General features: G+C 45.8%; 1 protein-coding gene across 21 annotated transcripts in view; it reads right to left on the minus strand.

The window, feature by feature from the left end:
• The window catches only part of Asap1 (ArfGAP with SH3 domain, ankyrin repeat and PH domain1), a 296,102-nt gene that overhangs the window by 22,754 nt on the left and 252,519 nt on the right, over positions 1-20,829 (minus strand). For 14 of the 21 annotated variants that reach the window (NM_010026.3, NM_001276463.1, NM_001276462.1 and 11 more), the window contains 10 exons: positions 20,511-20,674; positions 19,578-19,711; positions 17,779-17,870; positions 15,125-15,311; positions 14,722-14,807; positions 14,272-14,387; positions 14,079-14,146; positions 12,415-12,522; positions 10,365-10,593; positions 1,313-1,483 (listed from right to left, as the gene is read on the minus strand). In NM_010026.3, the coding sequence (NP_034156.2) occupies positions 1,313-1,483; positions 10,365-10,593; positions 12,415-12,522; positions 14,079-14,146; positions 14,272-14,387; positions 14,722-14,807; positions 15,125-15,311; positions 17,779-17,870; positions 19,578-19,711; positions 20,511-20,674 (1,355 nt within the window). The remainder of the gene's footprint in view (positions 1-1,312; positions 1,484-10,364; positions 10,594-12,414; positions 12,523-14,078; positions 14,147-14,271; positions 14,388-14,721; positions 14,808-15,124; positions 15,312-17,778; positions 17,871-19,577; positions 19,712-20,510; positions 20,675-20,829) is intronic. The other 7 variants (NM_001276461.1, NM_001276467.1, XM_006520397.2 and 4 more) reach the window with 1 other exon arrangement.

The raw sequence follows: 20,829 nt of genomic DNA on the forward strand, positions 1-20,829 counted from the left end.
AAAAAGTGACAGTGGAATCCACTGGTGGGGAAAGATGACTAGCAAGCTCATTTGGCAGAGATCATCTGTGTGGGCCAGGACCTTGCTGGGCTACTGTATGATGGTGAGCCATATATCACTGCCAGGGCAGTAGGCAAGACACAAAGTGCGGGCTTTAGCACTGTTTTGTTGTTTTTTGGTAGACAAGATAAGTGCCGCAGCCAGTGTTGATCTGTTGATTCAACTAACTGACTCTGGGTAAGGCTACTCATTCTCGAGAGATTTCTGAATGTCCAGTTTGGGCCAGGCAGGATTCCATCCAGGTGAGAACAAAACAGCCAAGGATGCTTCTTCTCATGGTACTCTCATTCTAGCGGGGTAGCAAAGAACTTAACTCTGACAGTGTTGCGGAAGACAACAGAGAAGAGCCAGGGAGGCACACAAGTGAGCTTGGCCTTGCACGGAGAGGACAGACTGCCAGGGAGCGTGAGGGCCTTGGACGGTGCACGGGGAGACTTGGAGGTGAAGGGCAGGGCCACTCCTGTTTCGGTATAAAGAGCCTGCACCTATCTGAACCTCAGCAGGAAGCCACTAAAGGGGTGAAGCAGGATTTCTGTTCTCTGAGGGGCCTGTTCTGGTTGTCATGAAGGAGTGAACTGTTTTGGTTTGCTTCTCTTCTTTTTCTGGTACTGGGACTGAACCCAGGGGTGCTTGTGCACGTTAGATAAGCAGGTTAGGTAGCATGGAAACCCATCCCTGTGCTTATAAGGCCCATTATTTTGCTTTGCTGAGTTCCGTGAGAATTGTAATTCCAACCTACAACAGTTGCTACTCTCAGCTGAGATTTAGGGCATGCTGTTCAGGTCCTATTATTACAGTTTACCCTCCATATCTGTGGATAAAAATATTTGGGAAAATATATGTACCAAACATGGACCCATTTTCTTTTTTTAAACCCATACTATTTACACTACATTAGATATGCTGTCTAGAGAGAATTTAATAGTATTTGTGCTCAGGTTACTCAAATGCCTGGGGATGGGGGCCCCTGCAGCTTTTGGTGTCTTGTGTGTGTGGGGTGTTCTACGATCAGCTCCCTGATAATATTAGAGAGCACTTTACTTACTCCTATGGTTCTGAGTGGCCCCAGACACTTTTCAGTCTGTTTCCTGGCCTTAGAAGGCAGGTACAATCATATTAATTCATGTTTCAGTGCACAGCCAGTGTGTGTGCAGTTTAGATGGTTTTCCTAACGTGCAAACTGTCCAGTGCCCAGTGGAGTCCCCCCAACTATCGGGCTCTGGGCTTTGACCCTGACTTTAGGAAAACTTACCCCAAGGAATTGCGCCTTTGTTTGGGGGCCCGTGAGGTAGTGGGCTGGGAGGGTCAGACAGGGTTCTCTTGTGTCCTGGTGGTGGGGGAGGAGGCCTCTTCTTGGATAGGGTGGAGCTGCCACTAGAGGTCTGGGTGCCTAGAGGGAGTGTTGAAGGTGGGCCAGTTGGACCTAGAAAGGAAATTGAACGGGGGGCAGGAGGGTTAATCCCAGTCTCACAGACACACAACAGCCAGTATGTAATTACTCATCAAAATGTGCTATAATATGGAAGTCCACCAGCCCACCAACTCACAAACAGATTTCAAAACTGTTTGTTGGAGGAAGGCTCAGCCCTGATGGGGACATCTGTATCATACCCTGTCCTCCCAGGGCTCAGCCATCACTGTGGGAGAGGGGGGGAATAAGGGTAAGAGCCAGAGGCAGTGAATGAGCAAAGGAAACTGCTTTCTGGACACAGCAGGGAGGTTGCACAATTGAGGTAGCACTCCTAAGACCTGCGCAAGCTCCAGCCAGATAAGATCGCAGCATGAAGAGGAGAGGGGGGCACAAAGTCGCCCCCAAGCTGAAGAGCTGTTGGCAGTTGGTAGCTGCTGGGACTGAGAGTCACATTTCTTTAAGGGTGTGTTCTCCGGTGGATTGTGATCACCATCTAGTGGAGGCCACACATCCAAGAATAAGTGTATAAATTAAACTTGTTGGGGAAGGGAGGGAGGGGAAAAAGGACACAAAGTGGAATGGTTCTGGAAGGGCAGATGGATCTGGGAGAAGTCAGAGAGAAGTAAGTATGATTAAAATACATTGTATGAAGTTCTCAGGGAACTAGAAATGAGAAAGATCACAGTAAGAATTCAAGAGATAAGTAGATGGGGTGGGGGGCTTAGCTAAAAATTACAACACAGGAAAAAAAATGAGTATTTTAAAGGAGCAAAACACCAGTCAAGCCAAGCATGGTGGTATAAGTCTGAAATCCCAATCTCTTAGGAGGCCAAGGCAGGGAATCATGGACATCAAGAATTGCATGGTCAGTCAGACATGTGATAAACACTCGTTTAAGAACCAAGGCAGAGAGAAAACAGTCGTAACATATACAGAAAGCCCGGGGATCTAGTCCTTCCCTCAGGTGCTTGGTATAAAGAAAGCACACACATTTTCAATCAGTAACTCAACGGAAGTTACTGGATCTACTTAGGATGAAGGCATAATGCGCTGCCACCAAGTTCAAGAGGGGCACAGCGGGGTGCTGTGAGCTTGGCAGTCAGTGGCCCACAGTTAAAATATTCAGATAGCAGAGTTTTTGAATTCTACTACAGTTTTTCTTTTAGTCAGAAAACAAGCTTTCCTCAAAAACCAAAACCAACCAAACAAAAACCCCAACCAGCCAATCGTTTTGGTAAGGATCTAAGATGACTTAGAACAACAACTCAGAAACCTCTTTTTGTTCTAATTCCAAACTGTTCTGGAAATCCCAAGCCATCTGTTATACTTGAGTCTGAACTCCAGCTAACGAAGCTGGTTTTGAATCAGTTATAGGTGCACCATATACATTCTTGACGTGAGGGGGCATGTAAGATGTTACGCTGGGCAGCCGGATGGGTATTTCTCTAGAGAAGCCCTCATGGGCCCGCTTTAACCATGTCCACGAACAAATGCTTCTATACACATGTAGGAAGGAAGAAAAAAAAAAAAGGAAAGCGATAGAAACCAGGGAGGGGGGAAGCTAGGAACATTGCCATATGCAAGATACTTAGTGATCTAGAAAAGTTCCAAATGAGCTTTTTATACTCTGTGTTAAAAGAAAATCATAATTACTGATGGTGTTCTTCCTGGGTAAACTTAAAAGATAGTTTTAATTATTAATTAATGGTTTGTACTAACAAGGATTCAGTCATTAATTCTCAGAGGTAGCCTGACAGGGCAGTGGACAATGATCATCTAAATAAGGTAGACATGTACATTAAGAGAATGACCACAGTTATAGACTTGATTCTGTTTCACTGACGTGACACAGGACAGCAGCTTTATGGTTCCTGTAAAGCAATACCTAGTCACACTATTAGTTACTAATGTCTTAGATATCATAAGGAGGTTGTACTACAGCCTTACACATGCACGGAGCTTTGCACTCTTCAAATGGGTTTGAATAGGTTATTTCTTTTAACTTTCAGTACTATCCTGTGAGATATGGGTTTAGTACGGTCCTATCATGTATCCAGGGAAGGAGCTTGGCATGACAGACCCCATAGAATAGGAGGCACGGATCTGGGACAAAGCAGGTTTAGAAACAGCAGACACTTGCTCCAGCAGTCAGTGCTGCTGGCTCCTGAGATGCAGGGCAGCATTTTCAGCCTTTGACCCCCCCCCCCCCCCCCCCCCCGGGGAAAACACCCAGGTCCAGTAGGAGGAAGTGGAAAGAGGAAATGCAGAATAGGTAACAGACAATAGTGAGTTTCTCTTGTACTTTCATCTCTATCACCATCTAGGGATTCTCTGGTGAAGTGCATCTTACAAAAGGTCACGTAGGGAGGCTCTAAATACTGAAGTAAAAGGCTAACAGAGGTATGTGTGACTTCAGGGATGATGTCATGCAAGGGTCACCCAGTCTCTACCAACCAAGCTGAATCCAGATCCAAGAGTTTGGAAAGTTGGTCAGACATGGCAAGAAGCTGAGTTCAGAGAACGGTGAGCTGACTCAAGCCCAAACACTCAGGCCTGACAACAGGTTGTTCTTCCTGACTCCCACATGCACAGTGGGGATCTCTCTTCACTTCCTGCCTACTTTAAAAACTATTTTTATTCAGTTTTGAGGATTTCAATACTTTTTTTTTCTGCCCTCACTTGTTAGGAGGATTCATATGTAACTTTATCCAGAATCTTTCTTTAATGCATTTCTCTTCCCTGGAGTGACTGCTGTTAATGTCTAAGACTTGAGCAAGGTTGCCAGGGACAAGAATACCCCGTTTTGTACCACAGTGACTGCTCTTCTTCCTGCTCCGTCTGCATGTTTTCACAGGGGAGATGGTATTGCTTTTCTCTGTCCCAGTGCTGGACCTGGTAAAGCCTGGGCATCAATGCACAGATTTTCCAGTATTTTGCACATTTGGATTTCAGTAAAGGTGAAAACCCAGGTCTTCTACCTGGAGACCAAATAAAAAGTACAACTTTCAAAGTTCACAGAAAACGGCTTAAAAAGCCGTCTTGACAATAATATGCCTTACAGAAGACTTAATGACTGAAGCTATACCTGAGTAACTCTACCAGCACACAGAAAAGCTCTATCACTTACTAATGGTTTTCCCTTTATTTATTTTTATTATTTTTTATTTTTTATTTATTTTTCAAGATAGGGTTTCTCTGTGTAGCCCTGGCTGTCCTGTAGACCAGGCTGGCCTCGAACTCAGAAATCCACCTGCCCCTGCCTCCCAAGTGCTGGGATTAAAGGCGTGCGCCACCACGCCCGGCTCCCTTTGTGTTTTTAATTAACAATGTCATATATGTTCATTGAGCACATGATGCTATTTTGAAACACATACACGTTACGGAATGATTCAATGAGTCAATTAACATTTTTCACCTAATATATTATTGTGGTAAGAACACTCAGAATCTATTGTCCTAGCAACTTTCAAGACTACAATCCATTATTATTTGCTATAATAACATGTCCTACATTGTATTTTAAATTTATGTGGCTGTTTTTATGTAGCTGGTCCCATGGTTTTTTATAGTATGTTAATCACCTTAGTAAGCAGTAGTTAAAGCCAGGTGCTGTATAAGGAAGGAAGGAGCGCCAGGGTGACATGTTTTTCTTTGTTGATTTCTTTGCAGAGAGTAGCCTTAGATGTTCATTTGTCCCTCAGTCCCTTTCTGATACTGATAACAGTAGTGGATTCAAAGGAGTTAGGGTTGGTTCTGTAACAGTTACATAAGCACACACTTTGATCTCTCCCCATGCAGGAGAAATCAGGATTACCTCTGCTTCTTTTTTCATACCCTAGAGGCCAGGTGACTTGACCAGATAGCCTGTGTTAGTGACCCTTGTTGAAGATAAAGCTCTTGGTCAGCCCACGGGGCTTCAGGAAATGTGTTTAAAAAGGAATTTGGTACATCACAGCTTCCGTTCTGAATGCCTATCTTAACTGTAAGGTCAGTGAATTGTAAAGATCTTGCATCTGGTTAGTTTTGGTGTGTGGTGTTTTTATTTATTTGCAAATTGTTTTTTTTTAATAACGAAGCTTTAACAATTATTAAAATAATAAAATATATGGTGGGAAACTGGAAAAGGGCCACAACAACAACAACAAAAGCAAAGCTAAATATAAACATAAATCTAATGCGATGATTTAAAGGCAAAGCGCGTGAGTTGTTATACCAAGCCGCTCAAAGGGTTATCCCAGGAGATACAAGCCCCAGGGAGCGGTAGTCACCAACGTATGAACACTTGCCAGGCTTGTAGCACTCAGCCAGTGATGGCAAGCCACGGCAGGAAGCTGAGGGGGTCTCCCCATCTCCACTTGTCTCTTAGACTTCAGGCCTCTCAGAGAAGGCGATGCTTTGTATAAAGTGCTTCCACAGCTGTCCTGGGTAGAATTGCTATAAGCATTTCTACAGCGCTCTCCGGTAAGTGCACCGCCACTTCCCTAGGACATGTGGTCTGGTTCCATGTGTGCCCACTCCCTCCTTTTGCTGTGCATCTTTTGAGACATGCTTTCACTTATTCTTTCTGTTGCTTCTACACTTAATAATCTGACAGATGAACCCCATCTTGCACTGTGCTGAGACAACAGGACTATAGCTCCTGTTCTGGAGAAGTTTTCAGTAGGGCAGGAGGAAAAAGAAACCTGGCTTTCAAAGCAGGTTTGCTCTCCTCCTGCACTGCCCCCTACTGACCTGATGGTGCATTTTCTGCTTGCTTTCTTACTTTGCAGAAGGCCTTCTTCACTCTCCCCTGTATCCCTGCTCCTGAAATAGTTGTTGAATGAGTGCACTCGGTGGAGCTGTGCGGTCTCATCTGCTTGTCATTTCACTGTGCAGGCTCAAAGCAGTGACTCAGCAAGGCAAACACCAAATCCTTACTTCTGGTAACTCTGCAGGATTGGCCCTCATGGAGTAGGAATCCCGGGGGTCTAGACTGAGGGTGGAGTCTGTATGAGGTAGGAGGTCTCCATCATAGCATGTACACATGAGATGCAACGGTTAGTATTCACATGCTATTCAGAGCAGTAATATTTCTGGATTCTAGCACACTAGTTGTTCCTGCTTCTAAAAGCTTAAAAACTTAGTTCTTCAAACCGAGTTTTGCTCCTTGAGATCAGACTTATTCTTTACAAAGTTTCTTTTAGTTAAAAAGCAGGCAGGCGTCAGGTCTCGATATGGTACATGCTAATCCAGCTAGTGAGCAACTTCACTCTGGTCCATAGTTCCCTGAAAACGCCTTAAAAGAGGCAGTGGCAGAGAGAACCAACCCCAATGGATCACATGGTGCCATGTGCTATGTCGAGTGTTTCCTACAGTCCTCAATCTTGTGAGAAGTAATGGCTCGATGGTGGGTATACATTTTTGCCATTGACACGCAAAAAAGCATGAAGATGAATAATGGCAGACAGCCATGACTCTAAACTTTAACATTATTGTAAACCAGCTAAGTTAGCCAACCAAGCAAGCAAACACTATGTACTTGCAAGTACCTGTTCTGTGAGATGAGCTGTGCAGCTATTGGTTTCCCATGATCCTCCACTCCAGAAGCAGCTGCAGCCACAGCCCAGCAGACCTAACAGGAGGATCTCTCCATACACTGCCTCAATGTGCTCTCCATTAGGCAGGTAAGAGAAAGACAGAGGATCTCCCTCAACAAGGAAAGAAACCGTGGGGTGACTTGCCATAGCTTGCTACAGCTCTCCTGCTACAGCACCATGTGATCTATAGGAAATTCCTTAACTTTACTAGGGCACAGTTTCTTTGCCTGTACAATGGGATATAGTCCTTCAGATTCCTCTTAGCTTTAAAGAAACCAAAGTTCTATGATAGCATTCAAATGCAAAGATTGAAAACCAGTAAAAACCTCAGGGTCCCGGTGACCCCGAGGCGGTTCTGTTTAAATTGTATTGGGTAGGGGGCTGCTGGTTATGAGAAAGATCTACACACTTAGCTTTGTACCTTCAGGGATTCTCTCTGGACTCCTTTCTGCAGAGAGCCAGGCATCTGACTGCCTGAGCTGGAAGGATGGTGAATGTGGGCCTGGGATGCTGCTGGCTGATGGGAATTTAGATCAAACTTCCCTGAGTTCTGATGAGGTCACTGGACGGTTCTGGAAATCCTTCTGAGCTTGCCTCAGAGGAGGTTTTTTTCTCTCTTGCTGCCTCTTGCACTCCCCTATTTGTGGGGGACTTTGTCAGAGGTGCCTGTTCTGTCCCAGGAAGTCATGATCCCGAGCTTCCTACATTTGTATCTGTGAGCGTAGCTTGTGCTATAAGCAAGGACCAGGGCCTTCCTTGCTGTGGAGAGAAACTAATGACAATCCAAAGGATGACTGATTCCAGACAGCTTTGTTACAAGTAGATAGTTATTCCAGTTAGCAGGATAGATTGAAAAAAAAAAAAATACAGGACCACAAAACACAAGGCCCTCTGCACAGGGTGCTAGCTGACTGTTTAACAGTGTCCTCTAAGGATCATATTTACACTGTAAGTTTCTCCCATGTAAGAGCAAGTGAGCCCGGCTGGTTAAGGACAGTTATGGTTCAGTGCCTGGCAGCTGTCAGATAGGCAGCTGTCTATCTGTGTCAGCAGCAGACAGTCCAATGCTCGGAATCTGATGTCCCACGATAGGCTGCCAGGGGGAACTCAGTCAGGAGAGTAAGTTCTATTTTCAAGCATGGGCTTGACCTGTAAAAGGAAGGGATAGGTGGTCTATCCTTCGTTAACCACGGTTGCTATGGCCAAACCTCTAAGCCCATTTCAGCAGCTGAACCGCTGAATAAATGTAGCCTTTGTTTTCTGGGTGTTCAGTAAAGAGCTAGCTAGAATTTATTCAATGCAGGCGAGTGATGCCTGGCACTAAGCCAGATGGAGCACTCTATGTTTTTTTTTTTTTTTTTTTACGTCCCTGTGAGATAAAATTACACAGGGAGGCTACAAGGGGTGGGGGTTGGGTGTATTAGTTCTTGGCTTCTGCTGTCAGCGAAGGCTCTCTGAACAGGTGCTGGCTCTGCCTGTCAAGACAGGTCACCACATAACCAGGGCACAGAAAATCAATCCTTCAGATGCATTTATCAGGTCTGGAGGCTCCTTTCTGTCCTCTTGTCAGAAGCACGACTTGCTGGGGATCATGGTTTTGCAGAAGGGAGAACAGCACAGAGCTCACACAGTATAGATTTGTAAGCTTGGTACATTAATGGTCTGTCTTTAAAAGTGTGTTCTAGTAGACTGTGCAGAATGATAAGAAACACTTGGCTTGTATCCACCACCATAAGCGTTTGTCTTTGATGAGAACTGCTCACGCTAAAGCTTTATTGTAATGTTCCCTATCATTTTATGATCTACAAGGTCATTTGGGGTCTCTCTAAGAACACAGCTCCCATTTATAACACGATTTCAATGGAGAATAAGCTGTGAAAAAACCAGTTTTGAATAAAGCTCACATTTGCCAGAAAACAGCACCAGTGTGATTCAAATAGGCCAGTCGTTGTGTACCAAGGGCACTGCCAACCTGTGCTGACCGGGGCTGAGCGCACTGGGAGAATCCCACATTTGGATTCTCTGGCAGCTACAGTGCTCAGCACCTCTCAGCTACAGCCCTAAAATTTCTGTGTCTTAATTTGACCCTCAACACCGAGCTCCAGAGCTGGACACACTCTGGAGAGAGGACAAAGGGCTAGTGTTTGTGGTAATGGGTGGGGAACCACCTCCACTGGCCTAATGTTGGGCTGGTGAAGGCATCTGACAACATAGGGAGTAACAGCGGCCTAGGCCATCCTCACCTCATCTGAGAGTATGGGACTGTGGGTTTTGTTCATACGGGATCTGTGTTCGGACCCCAGGTAGATGAGAACCTACATTACCTACCTCATTTGGAGGCGTTGGGATGGGAAAAGTGTGGTGTGTGATCTCTTGTGAGGCAAGTGCTTCACAGATATTATCAACTACTATGGCACCCTCATCCCACTCCGGAGTCAGGGGCTCATGAAATGCAGGTTGTCCTCAAACTTGCTAGAATGATAACGAACTCCTGATCATTTCATTGTTTCCTGTACCAGCCAGTTAAGTAGGGCTATTGAAACCATGGAGGTTGCTGAAGGAGTGCTGTTGCTTTTCTACTTAATCAGGAACAACAATTCATATGGGTAGGAATCCTACAAGAAGAGCGAGGCCCCCATGTGACAGAAGGACTGCAAAGGAGGCTAATAGCACGGCAGGCAGCTTATTTCAGACTTTAGAGAGGGAAGTCATCGATGAAAGGAAGAAAAGGAAGGGGAAATGAATATCAAATCATTAAAAGAGTGTAAGTAATTAGACTAAGAAGCACGGCGTTTGGGTTATCTGGAAGGATAGTGATTGTGTAATCGTGACGTGCACTTTCACACAGTGCTGGGGATCAAACCCAGGGCTTCATGTGTAAGGACACGCTTTCTACCAACTCTCACCTCTTTAGTTCAGACAGTCACATATTTAACACAGAGGCATCTCAGTACAGAGCAAAGTAGCCTTTCAGAGAACCAAGAGCTACAGACAGCACAGGTGCTAACACCCATGGCTCTCAGACTGAGTCTCAACTACAAAGTCACTTTACCGTTTCAGTCTTGGTTTTTTTTTTTTTTTTTTTTTTTTTTTTTTCAGGAGGATGGGCATAAAAAGCCATGTAACTCACTGGAGGTTAATGCAAGGTAACAAACACACCTACAATACCCAAGATACGACCTTTTGCACTCTCGTGCCTGGGGAATGACAAAGTCGCACTTCTGAGCTGCCCCGGATAGTATGTTTCAGATCCTGCCACTTAACTGGCAGGCTAAGCAACCAGGGGGTCAAATCCATCAGCGTCCTCAAGCTCGTACCTTTCCCGGCGTTCCGAGGTGGCAAAGGGGGAGCCTCACTGGTGGGTGATGTGGGCAAATCTGTGCTCGTAGAGGCGAAGATCTGGTTGGTGAAGGCTCCGTAGGAGAGCCGCTGCTTGTCCCGTGGAGTGCTGAACCCTGGCAGTGCCAGCTTGTCCTGTGGCGAGATGCTGGAGGAGTGGCAGAAGCTCTGTGGTCTGGGCGAGCGTTCCTTTTTGATCGGGCTTGGCTGGTACAGGAAACAACAGATGGGATGAGACTCAAGGGCTGCCCTTGAGGTGTCCAGAAGACCCCTGCAGAGTGGGCTCAGGAGGTCATCTGGGTCCTATGGCCCTCGGTGTGGTATGTGGTTGGCCATCAACACAGCTTCACAGAAGTGACAGGGAAGGAAGACTTTACACTGCCGACATCCTCATCAGTAAGTCCCACCAATGCCCATAGTTAGGGATCAGTAGGACATTCAAAAGTGACAGGTAATAGTCTTTATTCAACAAACAACTCCCTGCAAAGGACCTGTCAGCCTTATTTGAACACTATCCCCGTTAACCTTGAACCTTTGTTACATCAAGTCCTTTTCTCTGTACAAACCTTTCACCTTCACCCTTCTTCCACAGCTGGTTTAGAGGTGCTACCCACAGGCTACAGGCTTGGAGCTTGAAATCCCACCCACATTCTTGGGCTGCAAACCATTGCCAATTGCCCAGATGGTATTTTATACACTGTGGTGGCTTGAGCACCATCCAACTCTACCTGTGGTCCTTACACATCACCTGCATCCCGTGTGTGGCATGGAAGCCTCAGATGGACCCTGTCACTTAGTCCTAGCAAGGTGCTCACTGCTCTCACTGCAGCAGAATGGCCCTGATTCTTCTCTTCCCCTCATCTCAATGTATACACTACAGGAACGGTTGGTAGGAAACTCAGTCCTGCTAATAAATGTCTGCTGGCCTCTGACTGCTTGGGTAAAGATAAAGGTTGAACCTGAAAAACTACTCACAACTCTGCAGGGCACCTCTTCCCTTCCCCAGGAAGATGCTTCCCACTCACAGGGTGAGCGGTTGGTTCTATTCCTCTTTTCTTTCCTCTGGCCAGTACCCACCTAGTCTCGGAAATCCATCTCTGTAGCTGCCTTCTTGATGAGACTGCCAGGGCTCACCAAGGCTGAGGAGCTAGGTGTCTGGAATGCTCGGACTTTCACTAGACAGTCACATTACCATCTGAGTTAGCATTTCTCTCCTCTTGAAATGGAGAGCAACATTAGGACCTTTGTCTGAGTATCCCTTATAATCCCGCCTGGCATACATCTGATGATAAATATGGTGGAACTTTCAAAGGTAGATAAATACCACCTACAAGAGTCACCAAGACCTGGGCCTAATCCTAGAGATAGCCATCTCTCTATCAGCTAGAAGGCTTCAGAAAAGATGCCAAGTCCTCTTGTGCCTAAGTTTTCTCTGGGTACAATCACCGCATCCTGTGAGGTTCTACAGAGACAATCTGAGACAATGGAAAAATATTTATCTCAACTTAGACCACGGGTAAACCCCTCAAACGTGACAATTATGGGTACTTATATGTAGTGTTTTACATGTTTAATTCTACACAGCGACTAGGCTGTGGGGTGCAGGCAATCATCAGTGTAGACACGGCCTTCATTTTAAAGCCGATCACAACGGAATCAGTGGCATCTGAGCTGCCCTCCAAAATGTCCGTGGGCCTCGTGCTGTCAGCTGAAGACCTTAAGAAAAAGTGACCAGGACTTTGGCTTTCAGACCCTCTTGAGCCTCATCTCTGTGCTATCACTGGCTGCTGGAACTAGTAGCTTGTCGGCTGGCCAGCTCCACAACTGCACAGGCCACTTCCTTCAAATGACTGTCTCTTTCCAGATCTTTCCCACAGGTTCTATTGTCCGGCTATTACATGGTGCCCAACAGAGACCAAATGGCTTCCTCAGGTCAGAAGACCCAGTCCAATGCAGCTCACAGAAGGTGGGAGATGGCCCAGGTGCTCTGGAGGGTGCAGCATGTGGAGCACGCACCCGTGCACTCACCTTGTCATCCAGATCGTCATCGCTCTCATCCATCTCGTCCTGTCGAAGATTCCACTCATACTCTACGTGGACATGAGGGTTGAACTTTCCAGATTTAGCCTGGGAAAGCTGTAAGGAACAGCAAGGGCACACCACTTAATGGAAATGCTCAAATATCCACCACTCTACAAGCACCAAGCAAGACCCCACCCCTCAGCCCCAAAGGACACGGCCCAGGGGGCACAGTTCTGACTAGACAAGCTGGGTGGCCGCATGACACACCCAGGGCAGTGTGGGCAGAGACTGTGGTCTCAAAGGACTCCAAGATACAAAATACAGGTGCTGGAGAGATGGTTCTTGTTGCAGATAATCTGGGTTTGGGTCTCAGAACCCACACGGTGGCTCACATGGTAACTAGTTCTAATGTTCTCTTCTGGTCTCTATAGGACCCAGGCACACAAGTGGTATATATACATGCAGCATGTAAGTAAAATACTCATATACAAAAAAAGAAAATTAAATAAATCTTAAGGGATAACAAGAATACATAATACAGCCAGTGATCGTGGTGCAGGTCCTGGCGCTAGGGAAGATTAGAGTTTCAGTCCTCCCTGCAACCCCCACCTGCCAGCCCCTCCCCACAAGAACTCAGCAAGAAACAAATAAAAATATCAAAGCAACAAAAATTACAAAAGGTACAACTTCCAGGTCTGGAGAAACTCAAACTCAGTGGAGTGTCCTTTCCTTCTCCAGCCTCGCCTGGCCTGGGCCTCTGAAATGCAGAGATATTTCCTTACTGCAATGCCTCCCCCATGGAGCCTGGGCTTGTTTGGAGCTTGTGATCCTCCGCCTAAGCCTCCTGAGGGCTCAGGTTACAGGCATGTCCCACTATCCCCAGTCCATTAAGTGAAAACTTAATCCTCATCGAGAGGTCTTAAAAGGGTGGAAACTCAGAAATGGTACTGAGATCAGGGCCTTTGGGAGGTGATGAGGATTAGACAGGGGTTTCAGGAAGGAGCCATAATGGATGAACATTGGTGGCTTTAGATGAGGGACCACTGAGCAGAAAACATAGGTACTCTCCTGTCTCTCATAGTGGGATTAACTGGGAGAAGAAAAAGGCCATCTCGGATACAGCCCCTTTACCCTGAACCACGAGTCAACACACACCTGTTTTCTTTACAACTCGCTCAGTCTGTATATTACATGCTGTCTGCAACAGAGGGCAGACACCAGGCGCTGTGGTTAAGAGAACCCCGCTCACGTGAAGGTCCAGCAGGAGATTAGCGAAGTAGGGAGAGAAAGGTGAGTGTGCACAGGAGGGAGGCAGGAGGGAGGGTGCTAAGCTTGCAGAAAACCACTACACTCTTCTCAGCTCTTGAACTGACTGCCTAAGGAATCCTATCCTCTCCCCTTAGCTGCAAAGCAGCCTGGTGTCCTGGCAAACACGCAGCATGATCCTAATCCTCACTCCCACAAAGGCGTGGGTCTCCAGTGTGACAAGTGCACTCAGAAGGCAAAGCCATGACCTCAGCACTCTTTCAAATGCACTTTAGCACTTATCTGTATTTCTTTAGCTACGTAGAAACAAAATGCTTCATCCTTCCCCAATTCCACCCTCTGAGAAAGAAGAACACTTCATGGCCGCTGATGTCTGACACACCTCTGATCCTGGTTTTGCTTACCAGATCTTCACACTGGGTAGCTTTGAGTCTCTTTGCTATATCCAAGGCAGTTTCTCCATTCTGGTTAACTGAAACAGTAGAATAAATGCAAATAATTATCTAGGATACTATTTCAAGAGGCGAGGCACAGTGACTAAGTTGCATGTGTGTGTAGTCTCGGCCCTCTGGGATGTCTGAGAGCGGCCACACTTACCGATGTCCACGGTGGGCTTGCTCCTAAGCAGCAGCTTCAGACACTCCGGCTTGCCGTACATGCTGCAATAGTGCAGAACTGTATTCCCCACAGACGTTTGCTTATCCAGGTTCCCACTGAAAGATTGCAGCATTATTAGAAAGACTGTGACCACAGGTCCTCTCTCATCTATGAGGTATATGTCTTAAGAAGTTCTTCAGATGCTTAAACGCAGTTTCTACACTCTGTGTTTTCTATGCTTTTTTTCCGTCACCTAGCAGATCATACACAGACCTATGGGCACACTATAAAGCAGGCAGAGACAAAGGGATGCAACTGAGCAGTCACAGCCAATAAAGGTCTTTTAACCAGCTAACCACAGAGCACAGAGTTTGGGAATAGGTCTTACGCAGTTCTGGTTTGTGCTGTAAACTATACTCAGTTCATTAAGATGAAAAACAAAAGCCATACCAGTTTTGTACAAGGAAATCAACCAGATGGAGAGATGTCTGGTCTGCGGTCCTGACGGCAAGATGAAGGGCTGTCTCCCCGAGCTCCTGAGGAGGGAGGGAGGATATGAACTCGGTGATCATGCCTCTAGCAGCTTCACTGCCAAGGAACCCCAAGCAATTACCAAGAGCATGTCGGCTCTCCAATTCTCCAGACCTGCTCAGCTAATGCACATGTACCTCATTAAATTGAGTCAGAAATTATGGTCCCTCATTTAAACTCTGTCTCTGAGGTGCAGCCCGGGGCTGGCCCCCAGTTTGTTTTAGACTCTGCCACTTTGTCCAAGTGCTGAGATCACAGATGTGTGCCACCACAGCATGCTTACTGTCTGCTTTTTAATCCTCTCGCTTCTCTGAGTCATTACCTGCCCAGGTTCCAGCAGTGGCTCCATTAACTCCACCCCCTCTGCATAGACTTGGATTAATGCAAGTAAGTCCCTGGACTTGATGGCCTCAAGCAATTCGTTCAGCTTTGCTGAGGAAGAGGCACAGGTCTTCCTGGAGAAGCGGTGGTCGACATACTTTGCAGTGATGTACTCTTTACGCACGGTCCTGAAACACACGAAGTGGTCAGAGCATTTCTGCTGATATGTGTGAGTAACACATAAAATCAATGTGCATAGAGATCATGGGTGATTTCTTTTTACATTAAGAGAAACAATCTATGAATACTTCAAATTCACGACATATGTGGGAAAATTTTAAAGGTTGAGACAAATTAAGCTTCTAGAGCTTCATGAAGATTTTATTTTATTTTTTGCTCTAACCCCTTTTATAGGAGAGAAAACTGAGACTTAGAAAGGCTGCTATTAAATCTACCCCACAGGCAAGAAGTGTCACAGGGATGAGGTGAACTGCCTTCCTTGGAGAGGCTCCTTCAAGAGCAGACGCTGGAAAGACCAGGCCTGAAGTCTGAGTGGCCACGTGGTGTCTAATCACTATCACCATGGAGACTGGGCCTACCTCCCAGCCCCGAGCTGAGAACAGAGCCTCAATGCCCAGTTGTCACTCTGTCACCTACAGAAGACTGAAACGGAAGACAGTTCAGGGAAAATCAGATGAGAGCCAGAGAGAAAGAATTAAGATCAGGTGACACCGTCTGACACTCCAGAAACTTTGTGTCCATTCCCTGATATTTCCCACTTAAATAAGCTAATTAGTAAAAAATACATGAAGTTTGGGTCCTACAGCATGCCAGCTATGTGATACTATAAAAAGTATTTAAACTTTATGAACTTGAGGTTTTTATCATTTTAAAATGGAGACATCTACTCACTGGCACACTAAAGATTTATATACTGACTGTTAATGCACACATATGCCCTTCTGCGTTTACGTGCATCACACACTTGCTTGCAGGTTCCTGAGAAGGGCAGAAGAGGGTGCTGGATCTCCTAGAAATGGAGCTACAGGCAGCTATTAGCTCTCTGGTGTGTGTGTGTTTGGAACTGACTCCTGCAGCACACTTCCTACAACCACGGTTCTGTAACAGCTGTCTGAGCTCTTTGGCAATGTCTGCCTTCCCCGTTAGACCCAAGGCATTGAGGGGGAGGCTTACACTGCAGTTTGCTTTGCTATTTCCTCAGCAGAGAACGAGCACTCTGTAAGCATGCACACAACTCAACAAAAGACCACTGCTGCCAAGAGGCCTTCTGGGAGACTTAACTTCACGACTGCAGACTAAATGTGCCCTGTAAAAATTTTAATACTTGTGAAAGTTTCGTATCCATGGAAGCATTGGCCAAATATTTGGGCTGTTGTCCTTTCTTCCTGCATAAAGCCTTCCCAACTATGTGAGTAAGAATTAGCCTTTCTTCCTACTTATCCATAGCACTCAGGGGCTGAGGTAGAGTCTTTACCATGTACAAGGTACAGGATTCAATCTTGAGGACTCTTCAATCTTGTCCCCCAAGTATCGAGGGGGGATCTAGGGCCTTGTTCAAGCTAAGCAAGCACTAGTGCACACTAGTGCAGCATGTCTGTGAAGGGTAGAGCTTGCTCTGGGTCACTTCTTGTCTGCTGTGCTTTCTCACTGCTCTGAGGTAAGCAGTTCCCTTTCCCTTCCCAGCACCTACGGCTGCCTTGCTTCCTTCTGCCTTACCAGCCTGGGCCACAGCAATGGGACCAGCTGACTAAGGACTGAAACACCCACCACCTTTCTTAGTGAGGCAAGTATATAGAACTCTGCTCACAAGTGCATTTGGCTCCTGAGTAGGCAGTGCAGGAATGAGGGGGTTTAATCACCAAGGTTAGCCACAATTCAGTTTCTCAGTCTGGCAATGGGTCTAGGGTGAGAAGGTATGTTTCTCTTCCCCATTACCCATCTTGTCCTTTCCCAGAAGGCAGTCTGCTTTCTATTGTTCTTTGCTTTTCAAAATGTATCAACTGTCTTGGAAATCACTTACACCAGAACATGGGACTTAGTGTTTTCACATCTGGTAGAGTCACAGACTCCCTTTGTCCCATTATTATTATTATTATTATTATTATTATTATTATTATTATTATTATTATTATTATTTTCTACCACAAAATAGACATTAGTTTCCAGAAGTGGAAGAGTCTGGTCCAGGGTTAATAGATTTATAATTCTGGTAAGGTTTTTTTTTTTTTTGTACTCCCACAGAAAACTCATTAGACAGAACATCAACCTGCCAGACTCTGCTGAGAAGGTTGTTGGACATCTGCATCTGTAAGAGCTCTCCTACCACCACCTTGGCAGGTCTATTACCATAGCCCAGTGTGGCCAGATACAACTGTCCCCAAGATCTGTTCCACAAAGCTGGCACTCAGCAGCAGTTTCCAGGGAAGGTACTGCTGAGAAGAAACTTGCCTAATGCAGACATATGCTTCAAAATATCTTTCTAGTCTTTTCTTAATAATGGGGGTTGGGGAGTAGGGTGAGGGGGATACTGTGTTTGTTGCTAGCTGGTTATGTTTTGTTTGTCTGTTTTTGAGTGAGGAAGGAGAGGAGATAGACTAGTAAAGTATTCATATACTCAGAATTCAAAATACTTACATATCACTTGAAGGGGTGGGCTTTGGTGAAGGGCTGGGTAAATTTGCTTCCATAATATCATTAAAACTATTGTTTCCTACATTCTTGGCCAGCTGTAACATAAACAAACAGAACATACCACTGGTTAATCGACTCCTATCATTTGCTTCTAAGATTTTTGTATATGTATTTTCCTTCATCTGACTCAGAGTATACAAACTATCCCTTTTTCTGGTTAGGAAACTCCCCAAGCAGCTGCCACACGCCAGGCACTGAATTTTGACCTGGAATTGCTAGAAGTGGTAGCAATGCTCTTTTCTCGTAGGTGTTCAAACTATAGTGGGGCTGGGTTATGTCAAAACAGTCAGCCATGTCTACAGATATGATGTGATGAATGTTTCAAGAGAACAGGACCTGATTCCCCCTTCGCCCCCCCCCCCCAAGTTCTTGAGATCAGACAGACAGACAGACCTCCACATGGGAGCCTAAACTCATGAAAATAGCTGATCAAGCTCTAGCACACATCCTCTTCATACTGAATCTTGTTGCTTCTGGTGGGCAGAAAAGAAGGTAGGACTGTCGTCTTCTTGGGTGCAGATCAGAGTGCTGAAGGAGCAACAGAGGACTAGCCACAAAACATTTTGCTTCCGGTCTCAGGACTGTTAAATCTGTGCCCTTCAGAAGGGCCTTTTGTCGTCTGTGTCTGCATGCTTCTCACGCTCATGCAAACAGGCCTTTGGGTAAAAAGTCTTGGGTTTATTGTACCACGAGTGTTTACTATTTGGACTTCCTCATTTCTGGCACCGAGACTCAGATTTCACATTCATAAGTAACGGACCTGCCATGATACCAAGTTGGTACCGAGGGAGAATGTGCTCCAGTGCTCTTTACATCTGAGCCTTTGCTCTGTAACCCAAGCAAAACGGCAAGCCCAACTTTACACTTCCTAAGTGCACAGGCTCCTACGACACACAAGACACTGTCACCCAGTGGCTGCTCAGGGCAGGATCCGCAGCTGACAGACCACCTGCCTTGCCTATTTGGGGGTCCTGTGCAGATAAGGCTGCTGCTCGACTCCAATTCATTCATATCCTCAAGAGACACTTTCCCCTCAACTCGGTTTCACTTAAGCAGGTTTCACTCTTACTGCAAAGTCTCTCACAGCGCACTACGGCTAAATTTATCCAAGACAAGGACCCACGGCCAGAGGCATTATGGGAAGCCAACTGGGCCTTTCACTGCTGTTTTCAGTGTATCATGAGGAACTCTGCCAAGGTTTCAAATTTGATGGAAAGGCAGAAAGAAAAACACATTTAAGTATTCATATCTTTCATGTTTTTCAAATCATCAAGCAGTTTATTCCCTTAGTAACTATGTAAGTTAGGCTAAGGCTAACTGGATTTGTGATACTAGCTAACAAGTACTTTTACAAATATCCAGGCAGCAAGGTTAAATTGGGAAAAGCTTTTCAGTTATTAGTTTTAACAATATGAACCACTAGGTAATCTGCACACATGCTTTAATTACCATTGTAGTGAGCTGTACAAAAACTAATTCCTAATGAAAAAAGCAGCTTGGAAGAAGCCCTTTTCATAGGGATAGGCTAGTTCTACTGTAGTTCACTTTTTCCTTAAACAGGAAACAGAAATAAGCAGTAATCATTGTTTATCACAAAGGTTAAAGTCTACCTGTTCAGGCAAATCCGTTAAAATTTACAAAATTATTTGCAACTATGAAAAACAAGCATATCCCTCAAGAGTAAGACGTTAAATACGGAGGAGACAATAAACCTTTCTTCTAAAGCACAGGGCAGGACTTACCAAGAGTTCGGAAGTTCCTAATTTGTCTAGTTCCAAAGACTGAATGCGAGAAATATGAACCCCCATTTCCCTATGGATTCCGGAACATTCTATACAGGTCAAAATACCCAAGTTGGTTGAAAGCCACGTGGGTTCTGTGGAAAAGATTGGATGAAAAAAGATATGTCATTCAGATTGTAGGCTACAGAGGGGACTCACCCAGCAGTCAACCTTGCTAACAATCAGTTCTAGGGAAGGGCTGAGGCTAGGATCCCTTTACCACTTAACTAAAAATCAAAGTCAACCCCTTTGTCCTTAGAACAATTTGCTCCAACCCTCTCCCTAGAGAACCTATAGAACAGTCTCGGGCCTTGTGGCAGGCTGGGTTCCCTTCTAGCCCCAGGCACAGACGGGGTTGGATGCCTGAGAAGCACTGAATCCTACAGCCTTTGTGTACATTCAGAATACGAGTAGCTCTAACCCATCCTTCTGGTTCAGTCTTCAGAAGCAGCTGGTGTGCATTTCAATCTTAAGCAAAGCACTTTCATCCCCATCTGTAAGAGGAGGATGTTGGTACCTTATGGATCCATACACTGTGAGGTCAGTGGTAGAAAAAGCAAAACACCTAGCAAGAGTGACCTGAATTAACATTGCTCTAGCTGGGTGTGGCAGAGTCACACTTCCTTCATGAGCACCATGTTGTCCTCATCCCCTTAGCGATCAGGGGGCGCACTCAGGGGAGAGGCACTCTGTGTCAGGTAGAACAGCCTGGGAATTACCCAGGTAGGGGAGACAGAGTAGGGAAGAGCAGCCCAGTGAGGGGAATCTTCATGCTCAGAGATCATGCTGTGTGTGTCTAAGTTGGCTCCCAAACTCCAAGGAACTCAAGCAACCACCCCAGTGACGACTACACAGAGAAGAGGCTCGACAGGCCAGTGTGCCCAGGGCGGCTACCTGATGAGCCGCAGTCACAGCAGATGTCATTCCCAGGGAGCCGCTGTACATCCTCGATGATGGCTTTGGTAAGGTCCTCCAGGCTATTCTCCCCTGTGCTCTGCTCACCACGGAAGGCCATGGTTAGGGCCTCTTCTTTGCTATTCGTCAGTACTGATATCCACCTGTGGTCAAGATACCAGAGGAAGGTAGCCTTCAAAAGGGCACAGCCACCATTGTCTTTCTCCACTGGAAACATATCTTCAATAGGAACTTTCAAAAGCCCTCTCTTTTCTTAAGTGCTCTCCCCAAAATGTCAATAAAGTGAGGAAAAATGAAG

The sequence above is a fragment of the Mus musculus genome, chromosome 15 (assembly GCF_000001635.26).
Source record: "Mus musculus strain C57BL/6J chromosome 15, GRCm38.p6 C57BL/6J".
Taxonomy (NCBI): Eukaryota; Metazoa; Chordata; class Mammalia; order Rodentia; family Muridae; genus Mus; species Mus musculus.